A 21,129-nucleotide genomic window follows, 5' to 3' on the forward strand; every position below is an offset into this window, starting at 1 on the left:
AACAGCCAGCTCCACGAAGAACCTTTTTCTGTTGTTCTTAGTGGGACCCTTTGTGCCTCACTAGGTCTTTGTGTTTTACTTTGTGTCTCTGATTTTTCACACGACCTCGAGATCAACAACATACGTAACAGTTCCACTTAGAGAATAAGTCCAAACAACTTAATAAATATTTATGTTCTAACAGCATAGTGCCCAACTGAAAAAAAATAATACACATATATTGAAACAAAAACACAGTTACTTACTAATGGACGTGTGTGCCTCTCGGGCTCTGTACAAGTTCTTAAGTGTTGGAAAACGATTGGAAACCGCCACCCTTATTTCTTGTTCCATGTTGACGTTTTGCTTCGGGGCCGGATATCACTGACAGCAGTGTGGCACTGTCCAATGGGCGGCCAGCGCACTACTTCAAGCTGGTAGTTTGTGTGGGGTCTGACAGATAATGGGTATCACTGTATTTCCCTTGGAAGTTTGAAATATCTTTGGGTACCCCTCTGAGTTCTCTTCAGTACTGTGGGCAGGGTATCTTGCTGTACAGTTTGGGAACTGTGGGCTCATCCTTGATCAGATCAACGAAATGAAAAGCTTGCTAGGAAGAAACATCACTTGTGCAGATGTGTGTGTGAGTGACTGTCAGTGGGAGTAACCGTATCCAGGGGGCAGGTCATTTTTGGTCCCATGGGTAGCCCACAGGATGCCACCAACACCCACCTCACAACATTCTTAGGGGCTTAAATCAGTACATTTACTCCTCAATTCCTCTTGCAAAAATGTTTATCCCCAATTTAGCATCAAAAAAACAACAACAACACACCTGTTAGTACAAGTTTGCATGTGTGCAGCAGCCAAAATATTTACATTCTGTGGGGTCCCAGGGAGAGGATGTAAACGGAACAGCTGGTCTCCCGATAGGATTGTGTTTTTCACTTGTGTTGTGTAAACATGTTATGCGTTATCGTCAACATCTTCACCACATTATTAAGTGAAAATGTCTTGCAAGAATATGGAAAAACTTGTGTAGAAAGCTCACAAAAGAGGGCTATAGGGACCTAATAATTAGACAAACAGTCTAAGTGTATTAAGAGAGATGCCAGTATAAGAACATAAACTTGGCCAACCACTGGCAACCATTTACTGCACATACCTACTAATTTATCACTAGCACCAAGTATTAAAGAATTAGGTTTCTGGTGTTTCATATATTTTGTATTACATAGAAATCTGTATGGATTGTTATATGGGAGTTTAAGGATGTTTTTGTAATATTTGGAGAACTTGGATAGGATTTTTGGATGGGCTGGGAGAGCAATTATTTTTTTCCATTTAAAATAATAGAATCTAGGTTCCTGCTAAACAGAATGCACTATTCCAACATATATTTTGTTACAGATTAGATTCCATTGATAAAAGATGTTTGTTTTCAAAATATTTAAGTGTTGCATACATGTAAGTTTTTACTGGGATTATTAATAAACAAAATGTATATGTCTTTCTCAGTGTCCCTCGTCCTAATTGTTCAAGGCCCCAGATAAAGTTGAAAAATGTGTGTGTTTTCTGTCAGCAGCCTACCTCCCCTACAACGCCTACCAAGCCCGTGGTGCCCCTGGAGTGGGCATCAGGAGTGGTGCCAAAGCCAGACCCCACAGTCATCAACAAGCACATAAGGAAATTAGTTGAGGTAAGTGGATGAAGGCGTGTTAAGAGTGAGCACTAGAAGGCCCCTTTCTCTTTTCAGAATATTCTTTGATTGCCCAGGAATCAACTGGAGTCCATGAAAACAGTACCCCCGCCCCAGCAGGTAGGAACAATTTAGCAGACACTTAGCTCAACCTGACATCAGCCTCTGGGGGCAGTCTCCAAGAAAGGCCCCCTTTCTCCTTCTTGTTAGTCTATTCTCATGTGCCCAGATACTCACAGCTACTTTCAGTTCCTTTCTTTCTCCAGCACTTGACACTTCTGTCATCGTCCCTGCAACTTGAGAGGCTGTTTGGGACAATCTACTCATTCAAAACCCACATGGGTCACAATAACATGCCCCATACACTGGCTACCTGAGAGTAGGAAAAGATCCTGTGAGTTGGATAGCTGTTCTTGCTGTAGGCATCTGGGGCCTGGGACACAGCAGCACAATGCCATTTAGGTAAGAAACATCACTGAATGAAGGGCAAGGCTCCGTCAGAGCTTTCCATACAGAAAGAGGAATAGCAGCCCTAACCGGTTTGGCTCAGTGGATAGAGTGTCAGCCTGTGGACAGCAGAGTCCCAAATTTGATTCTGGTCGAGGGCACATGCCTGGGTTGCGGGCTCAATCCCCAATAGGGGGCATGAAGGAGGCATCCAATCAATGATTCTCTCTCATCATTGATGTTTCTATCTCCCTCTCCCTTCCTTTCTGAAATCAATAAAAATCTTAATACATAAATAAATAGTGGTGCCACTGTAGGGAAAAATGGAAACATTTGCTTGTGACATGACCAATTCTGTGTCCTCAAGTTCCACACCTGTTTCATCAACCTCTTTCTCTTCACTCTCCTCTTGTACTGTTAGAGTCTGTTTTATTGAATGTTTGAGACAGCTTCACCTGGAACTCTGAATTTCTCAGCAGCTTCTAGCCGTGCTTGCTGAGATAAATCTGGATCTCAGCTTCCCCCAAACTGTGTAGGTATCTGAAATTGGGCTCTTATAGACATACTAGAGGCCCAGTGCATGAATTTGTGCACAGGTGGGGTCAGCCGTGCACGATGGGGGTCCTTTGGGCCGAGTCAGCTGGGGGGAGAGGTTGTGGGTGGTTGGCCAGCCGGCCCCGCCCCTGATCAAGGTATTGGGGGCCGATTGGGGGTGGGACCAGCCCCCCAGGGAAGCCCCCCTGAATCAGGCTGGTTGGCTGCCATAGTATGTGTCAAAGCCACCGGTCATTCCATTCGTTCTGGTCATTCTGCCAGTCCAGTCGCTGGGCTTTTGTATATATAGATGATTATGTGATAACAAAGAGGATATTCTTAGATTTCCAGATAGTGACCCTAGGAACCCCTGTAATCTGTCAAAGATCCCCTTTGGACATAGCCTTCCATGCCTTCTTTTCACTTTGCCTCTGTTTTGCTTTGCTGTCTGGTTCTCATGGATTTCAGCTGCTGCTGCCAGCTGGGCTTGTTGTGTGGCGGCCTGTGTGGGATCTTGTTCCTCCAGCTCTGGTACTGATTCATCACTGCCAGCCTCTGTTCTGGACCCTGTCTCAGCCTGAGCTGTAGCAGCTCCTGCTCTGTAGCAGGGAGGTTTCTGTGGCTTCACTGAACATCTTTGCGGGGACCACAGAACCAAGACAGCGGCAGCCTCATTACTTCTTATCTTAAACAATTTTAGGCTGTTCTCAATGCCTTCACTTCTGTTTGAACTTCAGAATTAGTTTGTTCACTTAAAACGATTCCCACTGGGACTTTGATTGGAGTTGCATTCAAAGCATACTTTAAATTTTGAAAAGTTTCACATTTTATAGCTTTATTTTCTATTGTCGTGGTATTGGCACTTGTGAATTCAACCCCGAGGTATCAGTTTAGACCTATTTTCTCTGGGAAACCTTTTTAAGGCCACCTCTCCCACCCCATAGCACTGTTTTGATCATTAGCATTGCACTTATCTAGTTACACCATAAAGGCTCTTGATTTTTTTTAATCTCCCATGAGATTCTAAGCTTCTTGATGGAAAGATAATATGCTAGTTATCATTGCTTTCCCAATCAGAAGTTCAGAGCCTGACTTATAAGTGGTCATTCAGTAAATATTTGTCTTTCCTTTGTAGTCTGTGTTTAGAAACTATGACCATGACCATGATGGGTACATCTCCCAAGAGGACTTTGAAAGCATAGCTGCCAATTTTCCCTTCTTGGATTCCTTCTGTGTGCTGGACAAAGATCAGTAAGTGTTGATTTTGTTATATTTTAATGCAACTTTCCTGAAGCAGAAAATTTTTATCAAAAGAGAACAAGGAAATGGTTGGTTTACATCTTGACAGCTTCCATCCTAGTGTGTTGCTGAATCGAACGTTTCACTGAATTTTCTCTTGGTGGCCATGAACATGACTGGTTGGATGGAATGGCAGGACAGTTCAGATCGTCAGTGCTGAGGACAGGCACCCACTTGCAAGTTAGCCCAGCTCTCCATTTCCCACATTATTCCTACCGTTTAGCTAGTTCATCAACCCCGAAACCTCCAACAAAAAAAGTAGAGGAGGAATAGTGTTAGGACTGGCCTGATACAGTCCTCAGCATCAGCGAACCTGCAGGCAATCTTCAAACTCACCAAGAAAGTAAGATTTTTATTTTTTACTTTTTGATTGTTTGTGGTTTTCATGAGAGCAGGTTATGGCAGCAGATAGCCAAAACTACACCTATCCTTTTTTGTTTTTCGTTTGCCGGCTCAAAGGTTGTCTTGATAAACAACAACAAAATATTTTTTTATCTTCAAATAATTCTTGAAAAATTAAATGAGTGTAGAGGCTAAAATCCAGCTCATTGAAAAAATGATTAAAAAATAATTTCCAAGAAAGCCTGGCATTAATAATTTGATTAATTTTTAATTATCTGAAATTAATTCATAGTTTAAAAACCATCCATAATGAAATGCTGGGTTTTATATTGGTGATATGTCCACATTATATCATATTAAATTCCTTTAATATTTTTGTTGGTGTAAGAAATTTTTAAAAATTAAAGCTGTATGTAGTTCAACATACCAAGAAAAGCCTTGGTACTTTATCATAAATGTCTTAAAAACTTAATTCATCTTTATTGTATATCTAGAACAAATAATACTTTTAAATGAATTAAATTATTAAAAACAAAAACTTCCTTTATGAAAGTTAAGTTACCCACAAGCTGCCCACTTCTTCCCTTTGTTTGTTTCTATGAGTAGCACATACATAGGACATAAACTTAAAATCATTTCCCAGTCTTTATTTCTTGTTCTCTGCTGATATTTTAGATGGAACTGAGACTTCCCAGCAGATATATAACTTTTTTTCCCAAAAAAATGAAGGTTTGAAGTATTCATAGCTTACATGATTTCTTTGGTCAGACAGTCAAAGATGTTGATTTTGAGAGGAAAGTGGACCATCCAGGAAGAGATTCTAGCAGGTTGCTGAAGATGTAGCACCAAGATCCAGGGGAACAGTCAGGGCTGGAGATGTAGAATGTGATGTCTTCTGCCCAGTGGAGTAAGCTGGAGTCCCAGGCATAAGAGCTGAGACGGGGCCGAGGAATGTGATTTCGGGGGCTCCCCTCCCCTCATGTAGAAGCTAAAAGGAAGAAGTGGGTCCTGCAGAAGAGCCAGAGAAGGAGGATCGTGAAAAGGGAGGGAAACACAGGCATCCCTGGAGGAGACACTGTCACATGCTGCCCGCAGGTGAACAAGCTCAATGAATGAGAAAAGGCTACTTGTACTTGAGGCTGTCATTGTGACCGTTTCAATAGAATGGTAAGGTTAGAAACCTGATCATATGGTGTAAAGAGTAATGGAAGGAATGGAAAAAATGTCTAATGAATACTCTTTTAGAAAACTTTTGGAATTTGAGAAGAAAGAGAGAAAAGACAAGTATAGGAGATGGCATCAGGACTGAGGAAAGACATTTTTAGGAAGGAAGTCCTGAGCATATCGGTAAACAGAGGAGGAGTGGGTGGAGAGAGGGAGCAGAACCTGGGGAGGCTGGAGAGGGGGGATGGGAGAAGGACTTCCTCCGAGAGAGGATGACTCCAAGAGAGGGTTACCAATGGCAGTGGCTTGCATGGCATCATACTGAGTAGACATGAGAATGGTGGGTCCAATGATCAGTTCTCTGCCTTCCTCTTGCAGTCTGATTCTTGCAAACTCTGTTGCAAGGCAAGGGGTAGAAAGGAGATGTCCTTCTGGAAGCTCCTATTTAGTAATAAAGGAGACTTTTTGTGCTATGGTGCACAGGACACACACACACACACACACACACACACACACACACACACACACACATCTGCTTACTAAGAAAGCCTTTGGCACTTCAAACCTATGAGAGGCCCTCTCCTCCTCCCAGATGTAGCAGAGAAGTGAACCTTCCTCACCTGCTTTCAGCCACATAGATTTGGAGGAGTAAATGATTAAAGTATGACAACCACTTTGCAATATAGTATTCAAAGATCCCTCCCTTCTTTGATTCTCTTCACAGGGATGGCCTAATTAGTAAAGATGAAATGATGGCTTACTTCCTGAGAGCTAAGTCCCAACTACACTGTAAAATGGGACCAGGATTTATCCATAATTTTCAGGAGATGACCTATCTCAAGCCAACCTTCTGCGAACACTGTGCAGGATTTGTAAGTCTGTCTCCCATTGGTTCCTCTTGTCTGTAGTTATTTGTGCCGCATTCTGAGAAGGCTCACTAAACAGAACCCGTTGACTGTCTTGGATCAGAAGTTAAACATGGTGGCTCCCTAAAAATAAAAATTAAACAAAAAAACAAAAGCAAGATCTGCAGGTTTAGTTATGTTCTTTCTAGGAATGCAGGGCTAGCCAAGATAGGGAAGACTGGTGAGCCTGTTAACTCGAGTGAGCAATTTCTCCTACTTAATCCCTGCCAGGGAAACGTTCCACCCAATGAGCCCTGGCATTCATCACTAATAATCATAAGTGGTGCAATTAAGGAGGGTATTCATCTTAGCCAGTTCCTCACAGTTCTTATTTCATATGGTGTCAGTCACTAGAACTCCATCATGGCCTGGCTCAGTAATTTATAACTCAAAAAGGAAAAAGACCTTTTTGGAGAGAGGATGGATATAACATTTACCCAGCACTTGAAATACTTCCGTAGACATTAGTGCAATTAATCCTCATTGCTAGCTGTGACATGGGCATTTGACTCTCCCTATTTGCCTGTGAAGGTTGGAGGTCCAGAGAGGATAACCCAAGTTTCCCAGGATTGCACAGCCAATAGTGACCAGAGCCAGGACTCAAATGCAGATGTTCTGACCTAAATCCTGTGCTCTACCCACTCCACTGCAACAAATGAAGATTACACACTTCATTTCCCCACATTTGATAAGTCTTTGGCAACTAAGGCTGCTTTGATCCTGGTATTAAGCAAAGACTTTTGTGCCCTGGCCATCTCCTAGTTGATACCTAAGTTATAATAAGATGGAAAATGTGGTCCTCTACATAAGAGTGGCCCAGCAGCCAAGTGAATATGATTATTGCTCCTGGCTCAGTTATGTTAGCTTCATTCAGCCGTCAAGTCCCACTGCTGATCCATATTGAATTCACAGCTGATAGTATATGCTACTACTAAATTACATTTTCCCCATCCCGTTCTTGAAGAACTAGCTGTGAGAGGCCCCAAAGGCAGGATTCTGTGTTTAAGCACATACCACTCTGACAATGGATAAATAAGAGGCAGTGGTTACCTCAAAGATGGCCCCAACTGGTCACAGCAGTTGATGTTGTCAAGGGCAAGGCCAACCTAACAAGCTCTCTGCAACCCCCCCACCCCACCCCACCCAGGGAAAGAGAGCTTCTATGAGCTTCACCACTGGAATTGCATTCCCAGACCACTTTATCATAAAAGAAATCTGTCTCCTTTTTTGTGTTTCTCTCTTCTGGTGGGAATTTTTGCACATTTGTATACCTGAAAAGTACTGAAGTGGGATGAGGCCATGTGTAGCTCTCAGTTGCAGAGTGGGGCTGAGCGAACCTGTTGGGCCATGGTACAGACCAGCCGGAAGTCAGGTTGCGATGTCTGTCCTTCGGTGTGTTGTGAGAGTTGGAAGGCCCGCATCAAATCTCAGGAGCTTATCTCTGCTCTCCAGTCCTTCCGGATATCTCTCCAAGAAAAGGACTGTCACCAGTTCTGTAGAAACAACAAGGCAGTGTTTCCGGGGTGCATCCACACTCCTCTCCCCAGCTCATCAGAGCAGATTTGCTGGCGCTAGGTTCTTGATGCAGCTGTGATGAGGTAGAAAGCTCTGGACGTGGCATCAGGAATCCTGGCTTTGAATCTCACCTCTGTCTCTTATATTAACTCTTCGTTCTTGACCAAGTTATTGACCATCTCTTTGTTTTCCTATCTGTAAAGGGGGTTAATACTTACCTATCATGTTGCTCAGAGTGTCACCTAGCTCAGAGTAAATATATATTTTATATATTTTAGTGTTCCTTAATACTTTTGGAGTTTAATGGAAATTAAATCATTAAAATTGTAATGTCCCTATTTTATTTTTCAAAAGATATTTAATCGTTGCTACAATTTGATTTGATCTTTACTCACAAACATTTTAAAAAGCCCATTGGTTTCAAAGGGATTTATAACCATAACCCTCATCCTGGCTGGTGTGACTTAGTTGGTTGAGCATTGGCCTATGTTCCAAAAGGTCTCTGGTTTGTTTCCCAGTCAGGGTACATGCCAGAGTTTTGGGCTCGATTCCCAGCAGGGAGTGTACAGGAGGCAGCCAGTTGATGTTTCTCTTTCATATCGATGCTTCTCCCACTCCCTTCCTCTCTCTCTAAAATCAATATAAACTCATTTAAAATAAATAAAACTCTCTAGATATATCATTGAAAGCCTTTGTAGGGGAACGTAAGGAACCAATTATCAGTGACTGGACCACCTGCTTTCGAAATAAATTCTATTTGAAGGGTAAGAAAGACCAACAGACAGTACTTAAAATACACTTATTTTAAAATTAGAATTCCAGAACTGAAAGAGTTTTGCGAATTCCCTTATTTCAGGGTCTAGAGAAGTTAAGTGACTTCCCTAAGGTCACATGGAACCTTAGCAGCAGGTCTGTGACTCATCTCCAGGTCTCCTGACTCCCGGTCCAGTGCTCCTTACATCACAATCAATCCCCCAAATGTTACCGCAGCCTGAGGTCTCCAATCAAAGGACTCTGGGAAGTACTCCTACCCACTCATCTACATGAGGCTACCCTCTCCTTGTCTTTGGCTGGCTCACTACCCAGAGCCTCTTCCTGCCCAGTGTTGTCTCCTAGTTGCTAAGCAAGGAGGTAACAAGCAATACCCTGACTTCCCCTCCTGAGAGGACTCGGGCTTGCGTGTATCTCCTTCAGCAGTTCCTGCAGCTATGCTTACAACGTGTCCTACCCGGATAGTAGGATGCTTCCTAGCGCTTATCCTTTCTTATCCTAAATCAGTGGCTTTTGGTCCCCACACAGGCACCCAGGAGCAGTGGCTTCCTGTCTTTCTTCCAAGCGACACATTGTTCTTTCCCTGCTTTCCAGCTATGAGGCCTGGCCAACTGAATTCACCGCTCTGTAGCCCAGTCTCATCTGTAAAAATGAGGAAATTATTATTTCCCATCCCACAGGGAGATTGTGAGCATCAAATGAGTTAATACACATAAAGAGCTTAAAACTGTGCTTCTCCCATAGCAAGACTCCAATATACCTTAGCTATCCTTATTATTATTGTTAGTGCTATTACCAAGGACTCAATGAGGTAACAATTTCTTATCACTACAAAGTTTCCCAGACATAGGACCTTGCAACTTATTTAATTTCCTGGATCATCACACTTACCTATTATAAAAAAGGAACAAAAGAGATTATCTTGATGGTCCTTATGGCTCTGACATGATGTCTCTGCCCTGACCACCCACTTGCTATTGCTGTATTGTCTCCTCCCGCCCTTGCCCAGTCACCCTAGGCACCTGAGGCCTTGCTTCCAGGCAGTTGTTATATAAATATATATATATATATATATTAATTGATTTCAGAGAGGAAGGGAGAGGGAGAGAGAGGTAGAAACATCAATGATGAGAGAGAATCACTGATCGGCTGCCTCCTATACACCCCTCCCCCCCACTGGAGATTGAGCCCGCAACTCTGGCATGTGCCTTGACTGGGAATCAAACATTGAACTGTGACCTCCTGGTTCATAGATCATGCTCAACTACTGAGCCACACCGGCTGGGCCCAATCAGTTGTCTTAATAATCCTTCTTGTCCTCAAGGTAACAGGTTGCCCTGTCCCAGGAGTCATTTGCAACTTAATAATGTAATCTGAAGAACCAAATAACTTTTAAGGCTCAAAGGAATCACTCTCCACTGGAGGGATTTTCTTGTCAGAAGGAGGGTAAGGAGCAGCCTTTATAATGCCCTTGCATCACTTCATATTGGTGGCTACTTATTCTCGTCAGAGGGCCATAATGCCTACACTCAGGGCATTGTTCCCCTGTAGTGCATTGTGAATGACATCTCCATCAGCCCCAGTAGGCCACCAGCCCGGCTTCTTTCAAAATTATTTTATTAAGTAGATATCAGTCACCTAACCTAACCATTAAAAGGTTCGGAGGGAGCTTCTTCAGCTTACGCTCAGCCCATTTCATTCATCCACACTGTATGTTCCTGGTGTCCCTGGTACCCACATGCAAGTGCTGTGACCGGCACAGAAAGAACATGGGAAAGCCCCTTCTTCACAGTTTCCAGTATGACGCCACCAGGAAGATGCCCCGGAACTGCCTGGGCAAATGCTCCGTCGCTTCCTGCATCTCACTTCCTACTTGGTTGGCAGAATCTGAGCCTTTTCTGCATCCTTCATCCCTCACCCCCACCCTCAGCTCTGGCTCAGGCCAAACACTGAGCAAATGCGGAGAATGAATACACGAATAAACAATAGATCCTTTCCTCTTCTGCTGAAGTACTAATGTTACTCAGAAAATAACCTGGCAAAATATAAATGCTTTAGTGGGATGTGCACTGCTTAGGTCGCTTAATTCCCTGCAACGGGCACCTAGAGCAGCATGAATAAAATGAAAGCCAAAGACAGAAAAAGTCTCCCCCGTGAGTTTTGCTGAGAGCGCAGGTGCTAAAGTCCAATAAATGCACCAACGTCAGTTTCCCATCCCAGCTCCCATTTGGCTCCCAGACAGAAAAGGGAAGCAGAATTCCTGTTATCACCCCAGCTGGAGCGGGCTGGGGGAGGGTTGGTCTATCTGACAGGAAGGGTGTCAGGGGCAGCTACATCCTGTTTGTGCTCCACTAGTCATCACGCTTCCCAGGACTTCCTTCTTCGGGGCCTTGTTTTCTTTCCAGATTTTTCTTCAGATTCCCTGACATCCCTTTGTCTTTTGTTACAGCTCTGGGGCATTATCAAGCAAGGATACAAATGCAAAGGTAAATACATGTTACAGTGTTAACATTTTTTTACTGGTGACATTTGGGACAAGAATCAAATTTGTCTGATGAAACCACAAAAGCTCTTGGCATGAAGGAGAACTTGGGACTTTGGGGCCACTGGCAACTGAGGAGTTAACGTGTCTAGGAAAGGACTCCCTGGAGTCTGGGAGAGCCCAGCCTGGGTTTTCATAGCTTGTTAGAAGAGGAAGCACACACTTCTATCAGCCCGCATCCATCTAGCCCCCACGTCTAGAATATCATGCTCATCATTATCAGCACACATCAAATAAGGTGGGAATTCTGAAGGACAGGCCTCGCTGAAATGCTGCATTGTAAGAACTTTATCCCTCAGAGGGAAATCACACACATAATCAATACATATGCATTGCTTTCCACTCTCACACAGCTATTCCTTTCCCTAGTAAGTCACAGCTATTGATGAGAAGAGAAACCTTAAAATGTACTTTTGTCCCTTTCAATGAATTAATTCACATAGCTCCCCCATTTAGTTAAAATATATGAACTGAATAAATACATGTGTGATGACTGTAAACACATGCAAATTGCTAGGCATTTAGGACTGTGTTTGCTGCTTGAAACATGATTATTATACAGGATTGATATTTGATTTAAGAAATTGCTGAATATTTTATGCAGACTCTTTGTACTGGTTCTTTTAAGAACCTGATCATGCTCTTGAAAAACATAATATAACCGTAGGCGGCGGTGGGAACGGCATCAGGTGCTAGACTGGTGGGGTCGGACCAGACCTGGGTTCAGCAACGTCGGTACTTGAGTTCTGGCTAGGAAAGAATTCAGAGCCAAGACTCCAACTGTAAGAGAACATTTATGTGAAAAGTCACAGAAGTAGGAGAAGTAGTTCATAGAAGAAATGGGCTTAGGAAACAAGTTATAGAGACAAAAGAAGGGCCCTGGGAGCTTAGAAGTGAGGAAGGTAAAGGTGACTTGCCTGGGGGGAGGGGGAGGGAGGGGAGGAGGAAGGGAAAGGCTCCACAGGGCCCCCAGAAGGGAGAGTGGGCTGGGTCCTCCATCTTAAGGGTTTAAGGGTGGGTCCTGAGGTCAGCCTTGGGGTCCCTGGTCTGGTTTTGCTGCTTTTCTGGATGGAGCTGAAATACAACGGGGACCAGGATGTTATCTCTAGGGAGGAAAGGTTAGGGGATCCAAATCGCATGACCACCAATGTGCTAGGGGAGGAAAGGTCACCCTGGGCACGAGGTCCCATCCTGTAATTGCCCTTTGCTAGGCACCCAGGGCTTTCCACCCTGGTGGCTTCTGTACCTGGCCCATTGTCCTGGCTCTGCTCATGTCTGTCTAACTGCCTCCCACAAAGCAACAGAAAGAGACATCTTGATCACAGGATGCCTTCAGATTACTCTTGGTCCCTTGTGATGCTTTTTTCTCTAGTCTTTCAGTGTTTGGCCCTCATTTTGCATGAACAGAACACTTTCCTGAATCTCAGTGGGAGCCACATTTTAGTGCTCAAAATTCTTCCCCTTAGTTCTTTATATCAGTGTCTTAGTCTAACTTTATGAAGATGAGTATCAGTTAAACTCTTGGATCATCTTTGAACAGATGGCGTTTTCTCTTAAAGGCACAGAGAGTGAAAAAACTAAAATAGACTGAACATGTCATTACAACTTGATCTTTCTGTGATGTCATTCATTACAAGACCATTTGAAATAAGACCATTTGGGGAAAATAGGTATTGTAAATCATTAGGTCCCCTGATGGTAAGAGAGAAATATACTCTTTAAAATTATCCTATCTGCTCAGTGAATCTAAGGGAAATGTAGGACTGGCATCAGACAAAAAATTTCTACACCAAGTAGCAATTAATATTCTGCTTTTTTAAAAAGTAAAGCACTCTAATGGGAAATTTCACAGACTCTACTTCTGGCCCCCATTCTGCCTCTCTGTGGGGAATCTATGGCCTGGGAAAGACCCCCAGGCTCACGTGACTTGCATTTAGTTTGGGGCAAAGGCAACTCCTCATCCAACCTAGTTCCTGCTTGTTGGCTCCCAGCACCTCAATGAACTGTGTAGAAAAAGAAGCTGAACAAATATAAGAGAACTACAGGGATTCCAGACTGGCAAGAGTCCCACTGGCCCTTTTCCAGCCCCTAGACATACCCTGTGAGCCTGAATCGGCTGAGAGTCAACACAGAATCCAGGATGGGGGAGGGGAGGGTGAACAGCTCAAGTGCAACCCTAGACACCCAGTCAGCACAAGAGGCACTTGGTTCTCACTAACCGTCGGTGATGCTTTGGGATTTTTCAGACTGCGGAGCCAATTGTCACAAGCAGTGCAAAGACCTCCTGGTTCTGGCCTGCAGGAGATTTGCCCGGGCCCCCTCCTTGGGCAGTGGTCATGGGTCGCTGCCTGGAAGTCCCTCATTGCCCCCAGGTAATGTCCTCTACTTTCTTTACTACCCCCGTTTCTCTCTGCTCCCCTTCCCACACCTGGACCTCAGTTGAATTCTGGACATAACGTGGTCAGAGTCATTATAAACACCAAGGCATTCTTCAGGGTGAGCAGCAGTGGCTACGGCTTTGAGTTCCCTCACTTCTCTCTGCTCTCAGGTCTAACATACAATTCACCTGAAGCTAATTTCATTCTGCCCCTGGCCTCTTGCTGTGGGACCTGACCTGTCAGACTGTTTGTACCAACTTCGATGGTTTGCTACGAAGCAATCAGATGCCAAATAATCACAATAATTTTTCCCCTTGCAGTGCAGGATGAGGTGTTCGAGTTCCCTGACGTCGCTGCTGGACACCAAGACCTGGACAGCAGAGCCATCACTCTGGTTACAGGCTCTTCTCGCAAGATCTCCGTGAGGCTGCAGCGGGCCACCACCAGCCAGGCCACCCAGACTGAGCCTGTATGGTCAGAGGCTGGCTGGGGAGACTCAGGGTCCCACACCTTCCCCAAAATGAAATCCAAGTTCCATGACAAAGCAGCAAAAGACAAAGGCTTTGCCAAGTGGGAAAATGAGAAGCCCAGGGTACAGGCTGGCGTGGATGTTGTTGACCGGGGCACCGAGTTTGAGACTGACCAGGATGAAGCAGACATGGGTGAAACCAGACAGGATGGTGAGGTCAGTGCTGGGTCAAACCACAAATAAATCAGAAGAGAAGCTGGCAGGGCTGAGATGAGTGTTCCAGTGAGTTCAGGAGGCAGTCTGGTAGTTTCGAAAGCGGAATGGTCGGGAATCAAGACATGTCACTTTTTGGTTTTCCCACTGGCTGGTTATGTGACCTTGGGCAACATAGTTTTTTCTCTTTGGACCAGAGTTTCGTCATGGATAAAATTGAACTGGATGAGTCCTAAGACTTAGTGAAGGTGGCCATGTCTGTGTACTGAGATGATGTCCCAGGGACCCATGACTGTTACGTGTATTCATTATACCGGTGTGCTATACTAATCAGCTTAGTTTTCCAAGTTAGAATCAGGAGGTAGTGGAAGTGATAAAGGAGAGTTGGAAACTCTTACCCCTATTTTAAAAGGAGGCTTTGACCTGGCTGGTTTGGCTCAGTGGATAGAACGTTGGCTTGTGGACTGAAGGGTCCCAGGTTTGATTCCCCAGGCTTGATCCCCAGTGGGGGACGTGCAGGAGGCAGCTGATCAATGATTCTCATCATCGATCTCTCTCTCCCTATGCCTTACTCTCTGAAATCAATAAAAATATTTTTAAAAATAAATAAAAGGAGGCATTGACAGCCTCATGAAGAAGGGAGTGGTGAGAATGAGACATGGGGACCTCACGGTTCTCTAAGCCAGACTCTGCCTCCACACAAAAATTACACTCAAATCATCCAAAGCAAATTGGGAAGCATATGGAACTTGTTAGAACAAGCTGAAACTATAAATTGATTCAACATGGACTTAGATAAATGTATTAGTCAACAATTCATAGTGTATTAAGAAAAGGGATTTGGGGAAATTGGTGTCATATTCCTAACCTTCAAAGCAGTGTCATGGAGGGCAGCCATCGTCTCCCTATTCAATCGTCCCATAAACCGAATATTGGGTTAGGCAGAGATCCTATTGGATCAAGCCAGTGCTCTTTATTCTTATGGGTGGCCCTCCACATTCCACAGCCTTCAGGAGACCTGGACACATAGTCTCCATAGTTTCCCAGGATAAGAAAAACTCCAATGACCTTTAATTAAAATTCCTCTAGTTCCTTCGTCACTGAAGACAATAAGGAGGCCACACATAGCTTCAGTCATATGAAGTTTATTGTAAGTTCCTGCTGAGCCATTCTGTTCCTTTCTTATAACACCAACTTTGTTTTAATATTTTTTTATTGGTTTTGAGAGAGAGCAAAAGAGAGAAACATTGATGTGAGATTGATCAGCTGCCTCTTGCACACTCCCCACCAGGGATCAAGCTCGAAACCCAGGCATGTGCCCTGACCAGGAATCGAACCAGCAACCTTTCAGTGCATGGAATGATGCCCAAACAACTGAGCAACACTGGCCAGGGCTCTTATAACACCAACTTTAAAAAACAGCTTCACTGACATATAATTTACATACTATCAAATCTACTTATTTAAAGTGTATTATTCAATGGTTTTAAGTATATTCACAATGTTGCACAACCATCACTACATTCTAATTTTAGAACATTTACATCATTCAAAAAAAAAAACAAACAAAAAACACCCTGTGCCCATTAGAGGTCATTTCTCATCTCCCCACCTAACCCTGCCCTAGGTAACCAACTAATTTACTCTCTGTCTTTGTATATTTGCAATACCAACTTTATTTATTTTTATTTTTAATACATTTTTATTGATTTGAGAGAGAGAGGAAGGAAAAGGGAGAGAGAGAGAGAGAGAGAGAGACATTGATTGGCTGCCTCCTACACGCCCCCTGCTGGGGAGAGAGCCCCAAACCTGGGCATTTGCTGTGACCTGGTATGGAACCAGCAACCTCTCAGTGTACGGGACGATGCTAAAGCAACTGAGCCACACCAGCCAGAGCCCAGCTTTATTGTTAATGTTCCCCTACGAATCACCTTGGCAAATATTTCAGTCCTATCCAGTATTTCTTTTAATGGTCTAACGTAGTTAGCTTGGAATATAAAGGTGAATAGGAAAAAAATCATGATTTCATGATAGAGGAAGATATCGTAGGGCAAGATCTTGGGGTCTACAAAAAGGCTTTGGGGGATTCAGGAAAGTGCATTATATTTTATGTAAAATTATATACATGCACCTATGCTCACTTTGGGGCAGAGTTTCTTAAGAAGGTCTGCAATCCAACAAGCAGAGAGGAATCAGTGTTAGATTTTTCAGATGGTGCCTGAAATTGTACTAGTCACTCCAAGTACCAAATCAGCCTGCAGAGGCCATTGCCATGAGCAATGTGGCTGTTATTGAAATCTCAGAAAAACAGCTTCTATGGTAGAGTAATAGGATGCCCAACCAGAGCTCTCATGGACCATCTTTGAATTCAGACGAGTACCTGTGTGTGTTTAACTAGCCATGCAGTCACTTCTATTGGCTAGCACCGTTCCAGTTACTTAAACCTTGCTCTGAGTTAGGTGTAGAACAGCCACTTCCATGGGTAAGATTTCCTGATCTTCAATCTCTATAAGGAAATAGAAACAAAGATCTTTACTTCATTTTTTAAATATTGGACCTTTATGTTCATGTGTTCCCTTACCCTTTCAATTTTTTTATCTCATAAATCATAGAGATGGTTCACTGACTACTAGTACTTAATTTTATGTGTGCTATTGAAGAAGACAGTATGTTCTTATGTAAAATGTATTGGTGTACAGTCTTACCCTCACCCAAACCAGCAACAAATAAGAAGACATTTACCCTTGTTTAGGGAAAAGGCATGCAGGAAAAAATGTAACAAAATTACACCAAGAGTTAAATACGTAGGCGTTTTCAAATTTAAGAGTTTTTCTGTCGAGCAAGACCAATGAATGGCTTTAGAAGGAATGGTCTACACATTTATTATTTAGGTTCAGATGATATTTATGAGTCTGATAAGTAAAAATGTTGAACAGACAAAGAAAGTAGTTGGGTTTATGATCTGTGTTTTTCCTTCCGTGGAGTTCCAGGATTTACATTCATTTTGAAATATAAGGGTGTGAACATTTTCTGTGGTGGTGGATACCATTCCACCAATAATCATTGAGCCCTTGGATGGCAAGAACAGGTCAAGATTACTCACTTGGCAGTAAGAATATGCATATTTTCTTTATAATGCTTCTTTGTTTTTTATTATCTTCTGCTAACTTAAAATAATTAAACATAGAAGGGCTAGGAAATGGGGGACTAAACAAAGTTAAATATGTTTATAAACCTATAAATATCAGTATAGATATAGATCTTTTTCCCTTATAAATTTTCTCAGTATCCTTATACTGATATACTGTATATTATGACTTTCCAAAAGGGAAACCTTGCCCTGGCCAATTTTTCTCAGTGGTTATGGCGTCAGCCCTCAGACTGAAGGGTCACGGGTTTGATTCTGGTCAAGGCCACATACCTTGGTTTCAGGCTCGGTTCCCAGCCCCAGTCGGGATGTGTACATGCGACGACTAATTGATGTGTCTCTCTCATATCAATGTTTCTCTCTTGCCTTCCTCCTTCCCTTCCATGCTCTCTAAAAAAAAAAAAAAAAAAAAAAAAAAAAAAAAAAAAAAAAAAAAAAAATCAATGGAAAAAAATATCCTTGGGTGAGGACTATAAATAAATAAATAAATAATAAAATAAAATAACAGGGAAACCTCCGCAAGGGCTATTTCAGGGACCGATGTAGAGTACCCTTTAGGCAGAAGTGTCCTTCTTGGCAAGCACCCTTATGGGATGGGAGCCTCTGTACGGACGCCTTTAAGATTTCATATGCTGGGTGGATACATGATCTTTTAATTCTCTCTAAATCTTGAGAGTACAGATTCTGATCACTTGAGATGGTCCTTCAAATAAACAGCATTCTAGGAACACTCTTATTTTGTTCAATGAGACACAGCCATGCAACAGGTTCTGATTTGTATTGCAGGATGGCTGACTTCGGGCTGAAGACACCGGATGCAATCACGCTGGCATTTGGAAGGAGCAAGATGAGAAATGCGGAAGAACAGTCCAACTCTCAGGAACTTACCTGAAAAGATACGTGGACGTTTACTGCCTAGGGACACCGTGGGATCTCCCTGATTGGACTGTGGGACAGAGGATTTGCCCTATGAACTATTTATTTCCTCCCCCCTGCCCCTGGTTAGGTGCCGCAAAGACTGTGTTATGTAGTTGGTGGTTTTCTCATGTATCTTTCTCTAGAGCCATTCATATACGGGTGAAATGAAAGCTTTTGTGCATGTACTTGATACTTACTCTCTAACTCAGACTTTGCTTTTTTTGTGAGAATATTATTTCAGTATTTTTATATACTTTTTTGGGGGGAGGGGGTTTTAATGAGTAGTTGATCTTGAGGGGTTTTTGTGTGCTTTTTGGATGGGACCAGGACTTAAGATTTTCTTGAGGGACAGGATGCTATTCAGATCCTGGAAGGCAGTGATTCTTCTAAATGACCATCTGATGCAAGGAGAAGCTGTTTACATTGTTTTTTTAATCACATGGTTGCTATTAGGATGTGTAATAAGTCACACATTTATATATCACATAAGTCTTACCAATTCTGCATCACTAGGAAGCTCCGACACAGCCACGAAAACTCTCCTAACAAAAAAAAAACTTTCCTAATATTTACAATAGCCATAAATTATGAATATTGTAATTTAAAAATTAACTCTTCTTGTCCTACCTGACTAGGGTTAGTCATCTTTATTAAGACTTCTATTAAAACTGCTATTAAGAAATGTGAACCACAAAAAAATCAGTTCACATCTTAGGGGATAGCATTTAGAAGAAACACAAACCACTTAGTGAAATATAAAACAACCATCAATTTTTAAAAACTTAAAGTAGTTCTAAGTATTTCATTTGTTAAAAGAGAGAATTTGGGGTTGTAAAAGAGGCCTAAGAAATTACCATCCATAATGAAAGAGCGTCATAGGAAGCAAATCACAATCCAGGTTTGATGAACAACATTTCATTTACAATTTTAGTGTCAACATTTTATCTATCTTTTTATATATCTTTGACCCAAAATAACTCTACGTGGGCCTGTTTGTTACATGATGAGAGGAGAAAGCACTTGGTTTAAGATGTTCAAAAGTAGAGATGGGATTGAGCTTGGGGATGAGGGCAATGACCTGCTACCAAGTGATCAGTTAGAAACTGTACCCACAGAGGTTCACTGGTCTACCTGTGGGAGTTTAAGTGTATATATAGTCCATGTAAGGTTGAATTCATTTCTATTTGGGGCAATCACTTCAGTAAAAAATTGCCTTTCTTCTCTTTTCCCATTAGGTCATTGAGGACAGTTCTGCTTAGCAAACATTTGTTGAGCACCTGCTCTAGGCATTTCCTATGCTAGATGCACAGAGACAAGCAATGCTTGGTCTCTACCCTCAGAAGCTGAGAGCCTATGGGCATTAAGACAAGGTGGTTGCTTAAAATACAGTTTCAAATTTGCTAGAACTGGCATAATTGTGCAATTCGGAGATGGATTTGCAGAGATATTGAAAATTAAATGAAGTTATTAGTTGAAGGAGCCGTGACTAAGCCAAGTAATAAGAGAATTCACCATATGGAAACACCTCAGAAGGTAAACAGCTACCCCCAAGTGTTGGTTTTATGTATATATGCTATCTATTCTTATTCATAAATGCAATGAAATACATGCTAACAAAATTAAAAACAGAAAATGGCAGTTTAAGTACAAGCAACCTTTCTTGTGTTATTGTTGTTGTTTTTAATTTAAGAAAATTCAGGAAGAAACCTGTTACTAAATGTTAGACTTCTTTTTCTTTTCAGAGCAATTATATTCTTGCCACTCAGTATGGGCTACTTTTGAGTAAAAAACAAAAACAAAATAAAATAAAACAAACATATGTGTGTACATATGTATAAACTATGTGTGTATGTATATAAATATGTACACACACTATACTATTTGTAGAAATTTGAGTCCATAATGAGCAACTTAATAATTATGATTATATCATTTACTCACAACCAATGGCAATTGTGATGTTTCCAATCTATCAATGTCTCATAATCAGCAAAAGAAACAAAATAGGCAAACCCATGGTGGAGCAGAAGGATATTCCTTCAGACCTTCCTTTTGTGGTTTTGGTGATCGTGGTCACCTTTTAGGTGGAAAGAAAAAACAAAACTCTTAACAGAATATTATTAGGTACCAGGAGAGGATATGCTAGATGATGCGACTGAGTCTTCATTGAAGGACATACAAATTGTGTTGAGGCATTTTTATATCTGCCTAAGCCAGAGGATGGCCCTAATGGTATTTGAACCATTTAGGTTGAGTGGCTGCTTTTTAGAGCGATAATGCCCCCAGATTTCTATGGTAACAGAGTCTCTCCAAAAGTCAGAGGGGTTTGGTATTTAATAATGCAGGACTCCTACAGCAGAGAACTGTTATTAATGGTAGGAGCGCAATATTCCTAAGATAAACACATTGATTTTGCCAAAATATACAAGACTCTAAACCAGCGGTCGCCAACCGGTGGTCCGTGGACCACTAGTGGTCTGTGAGGTCTGAGAAATTGGCGGCTGCTGCTTTAAACGACTGAGGAGGTAATTTCAGTCAAATGAGATTACAATATACCTTTGGTATGCAATCCACAACCAGCGTTAAATCCCATCTTTCTCCCTTAGAGTCATGAGATCCTATTTGAGCCTCACTTTCATTATTTGAAAAAGAGAGTTTTCACCACCTTCCTCAACTACCTCATAGAGTTGTTATAAAGATCAAGTCGAATAATATTTGTAAAAATACACTGTAAAGACCTTTTAAATTAGCGAATACTATTTTTCAATTAAGCAGGGTTCTCTAAAATTGTCTTCAAGATCTCGGA

At 42.3% G+C, this 21,129-nt stretch overlaps 1 protein-coding gene and 1 pseudogene across 11 annotated transcripts in view; one reads left to right on the top strand and one right to left on the bottom strand.

Moving 5' to 3' along the window:
- The window catches only part of RASGRP3 (RAS guanyl releasing protein 3), a 107,684-nt gene extending 87,707 nt beyond the window's left edge, over positions 1-19,977 (top strand). For 7 of the 11 annotated variants that reach the window (XM_070428994.1, XM_070428992.1, XM_070428996.1 and 4 more), the window contains 7 exons: positions 1,562-1,678; positions 3,795-3,910; positions 6,189-6,336; positions 11,105-11,141; positions 13,444-13,569; positions 13,896-14,260; positions 18,192-19,977. In XM_070428994.1, the coding sequence (XP_070285095.1) occupies positions 1,562-1,678; positions 3,795-3,910; positions 6,189-6,336; positions 11,105-11,141; positions 13,444-13,569; positions 13,896-14,260; positions 18,192-18,200 (918 nt within the window). In that variant the 3' untranslated portion in view covers positions 18,201-19,977. Of the gene's footprint in view, positions 1-1,561; positions 1,679-3,794; positions 3,911-6,188; positions 6,337-11,104; positions 11,142-13,443; positions 13,570-13,895; positions 14,261-18,191 lie in introns of those variants that run through there. The other 4 variants (XM_070428997.1, XM_070428998.1, XM_070428999.1 and 1 more) reach the window with 4 other exon arrangements.
- LOC139019561 (nascent polypeptide-associated complex subunit alpha-like) lies at positions 2,022-3,646 on the bottom strand (annotated as a pseudogene).
- Positions 19,978-21,129: the final 1,152 nt, after the last annotated feature.

The sequence above is a fragment of the Myotis yumanensis genome, unplaced genomic scaffold (assembly GCF_028538775.1).
Source record: "Myotis yumanensis isolate MYYU_CA2020_CCGP unplaced genomic scaffold, mMyoYum1.0.hap1 SCAF_11, whole genome shotgun sequence".
NCBI lineage: Eukaryota > Metazoa > Chordata > Mammalia > Chiroptera > Vespertilionidae > Myotis > Myotis yumanensis.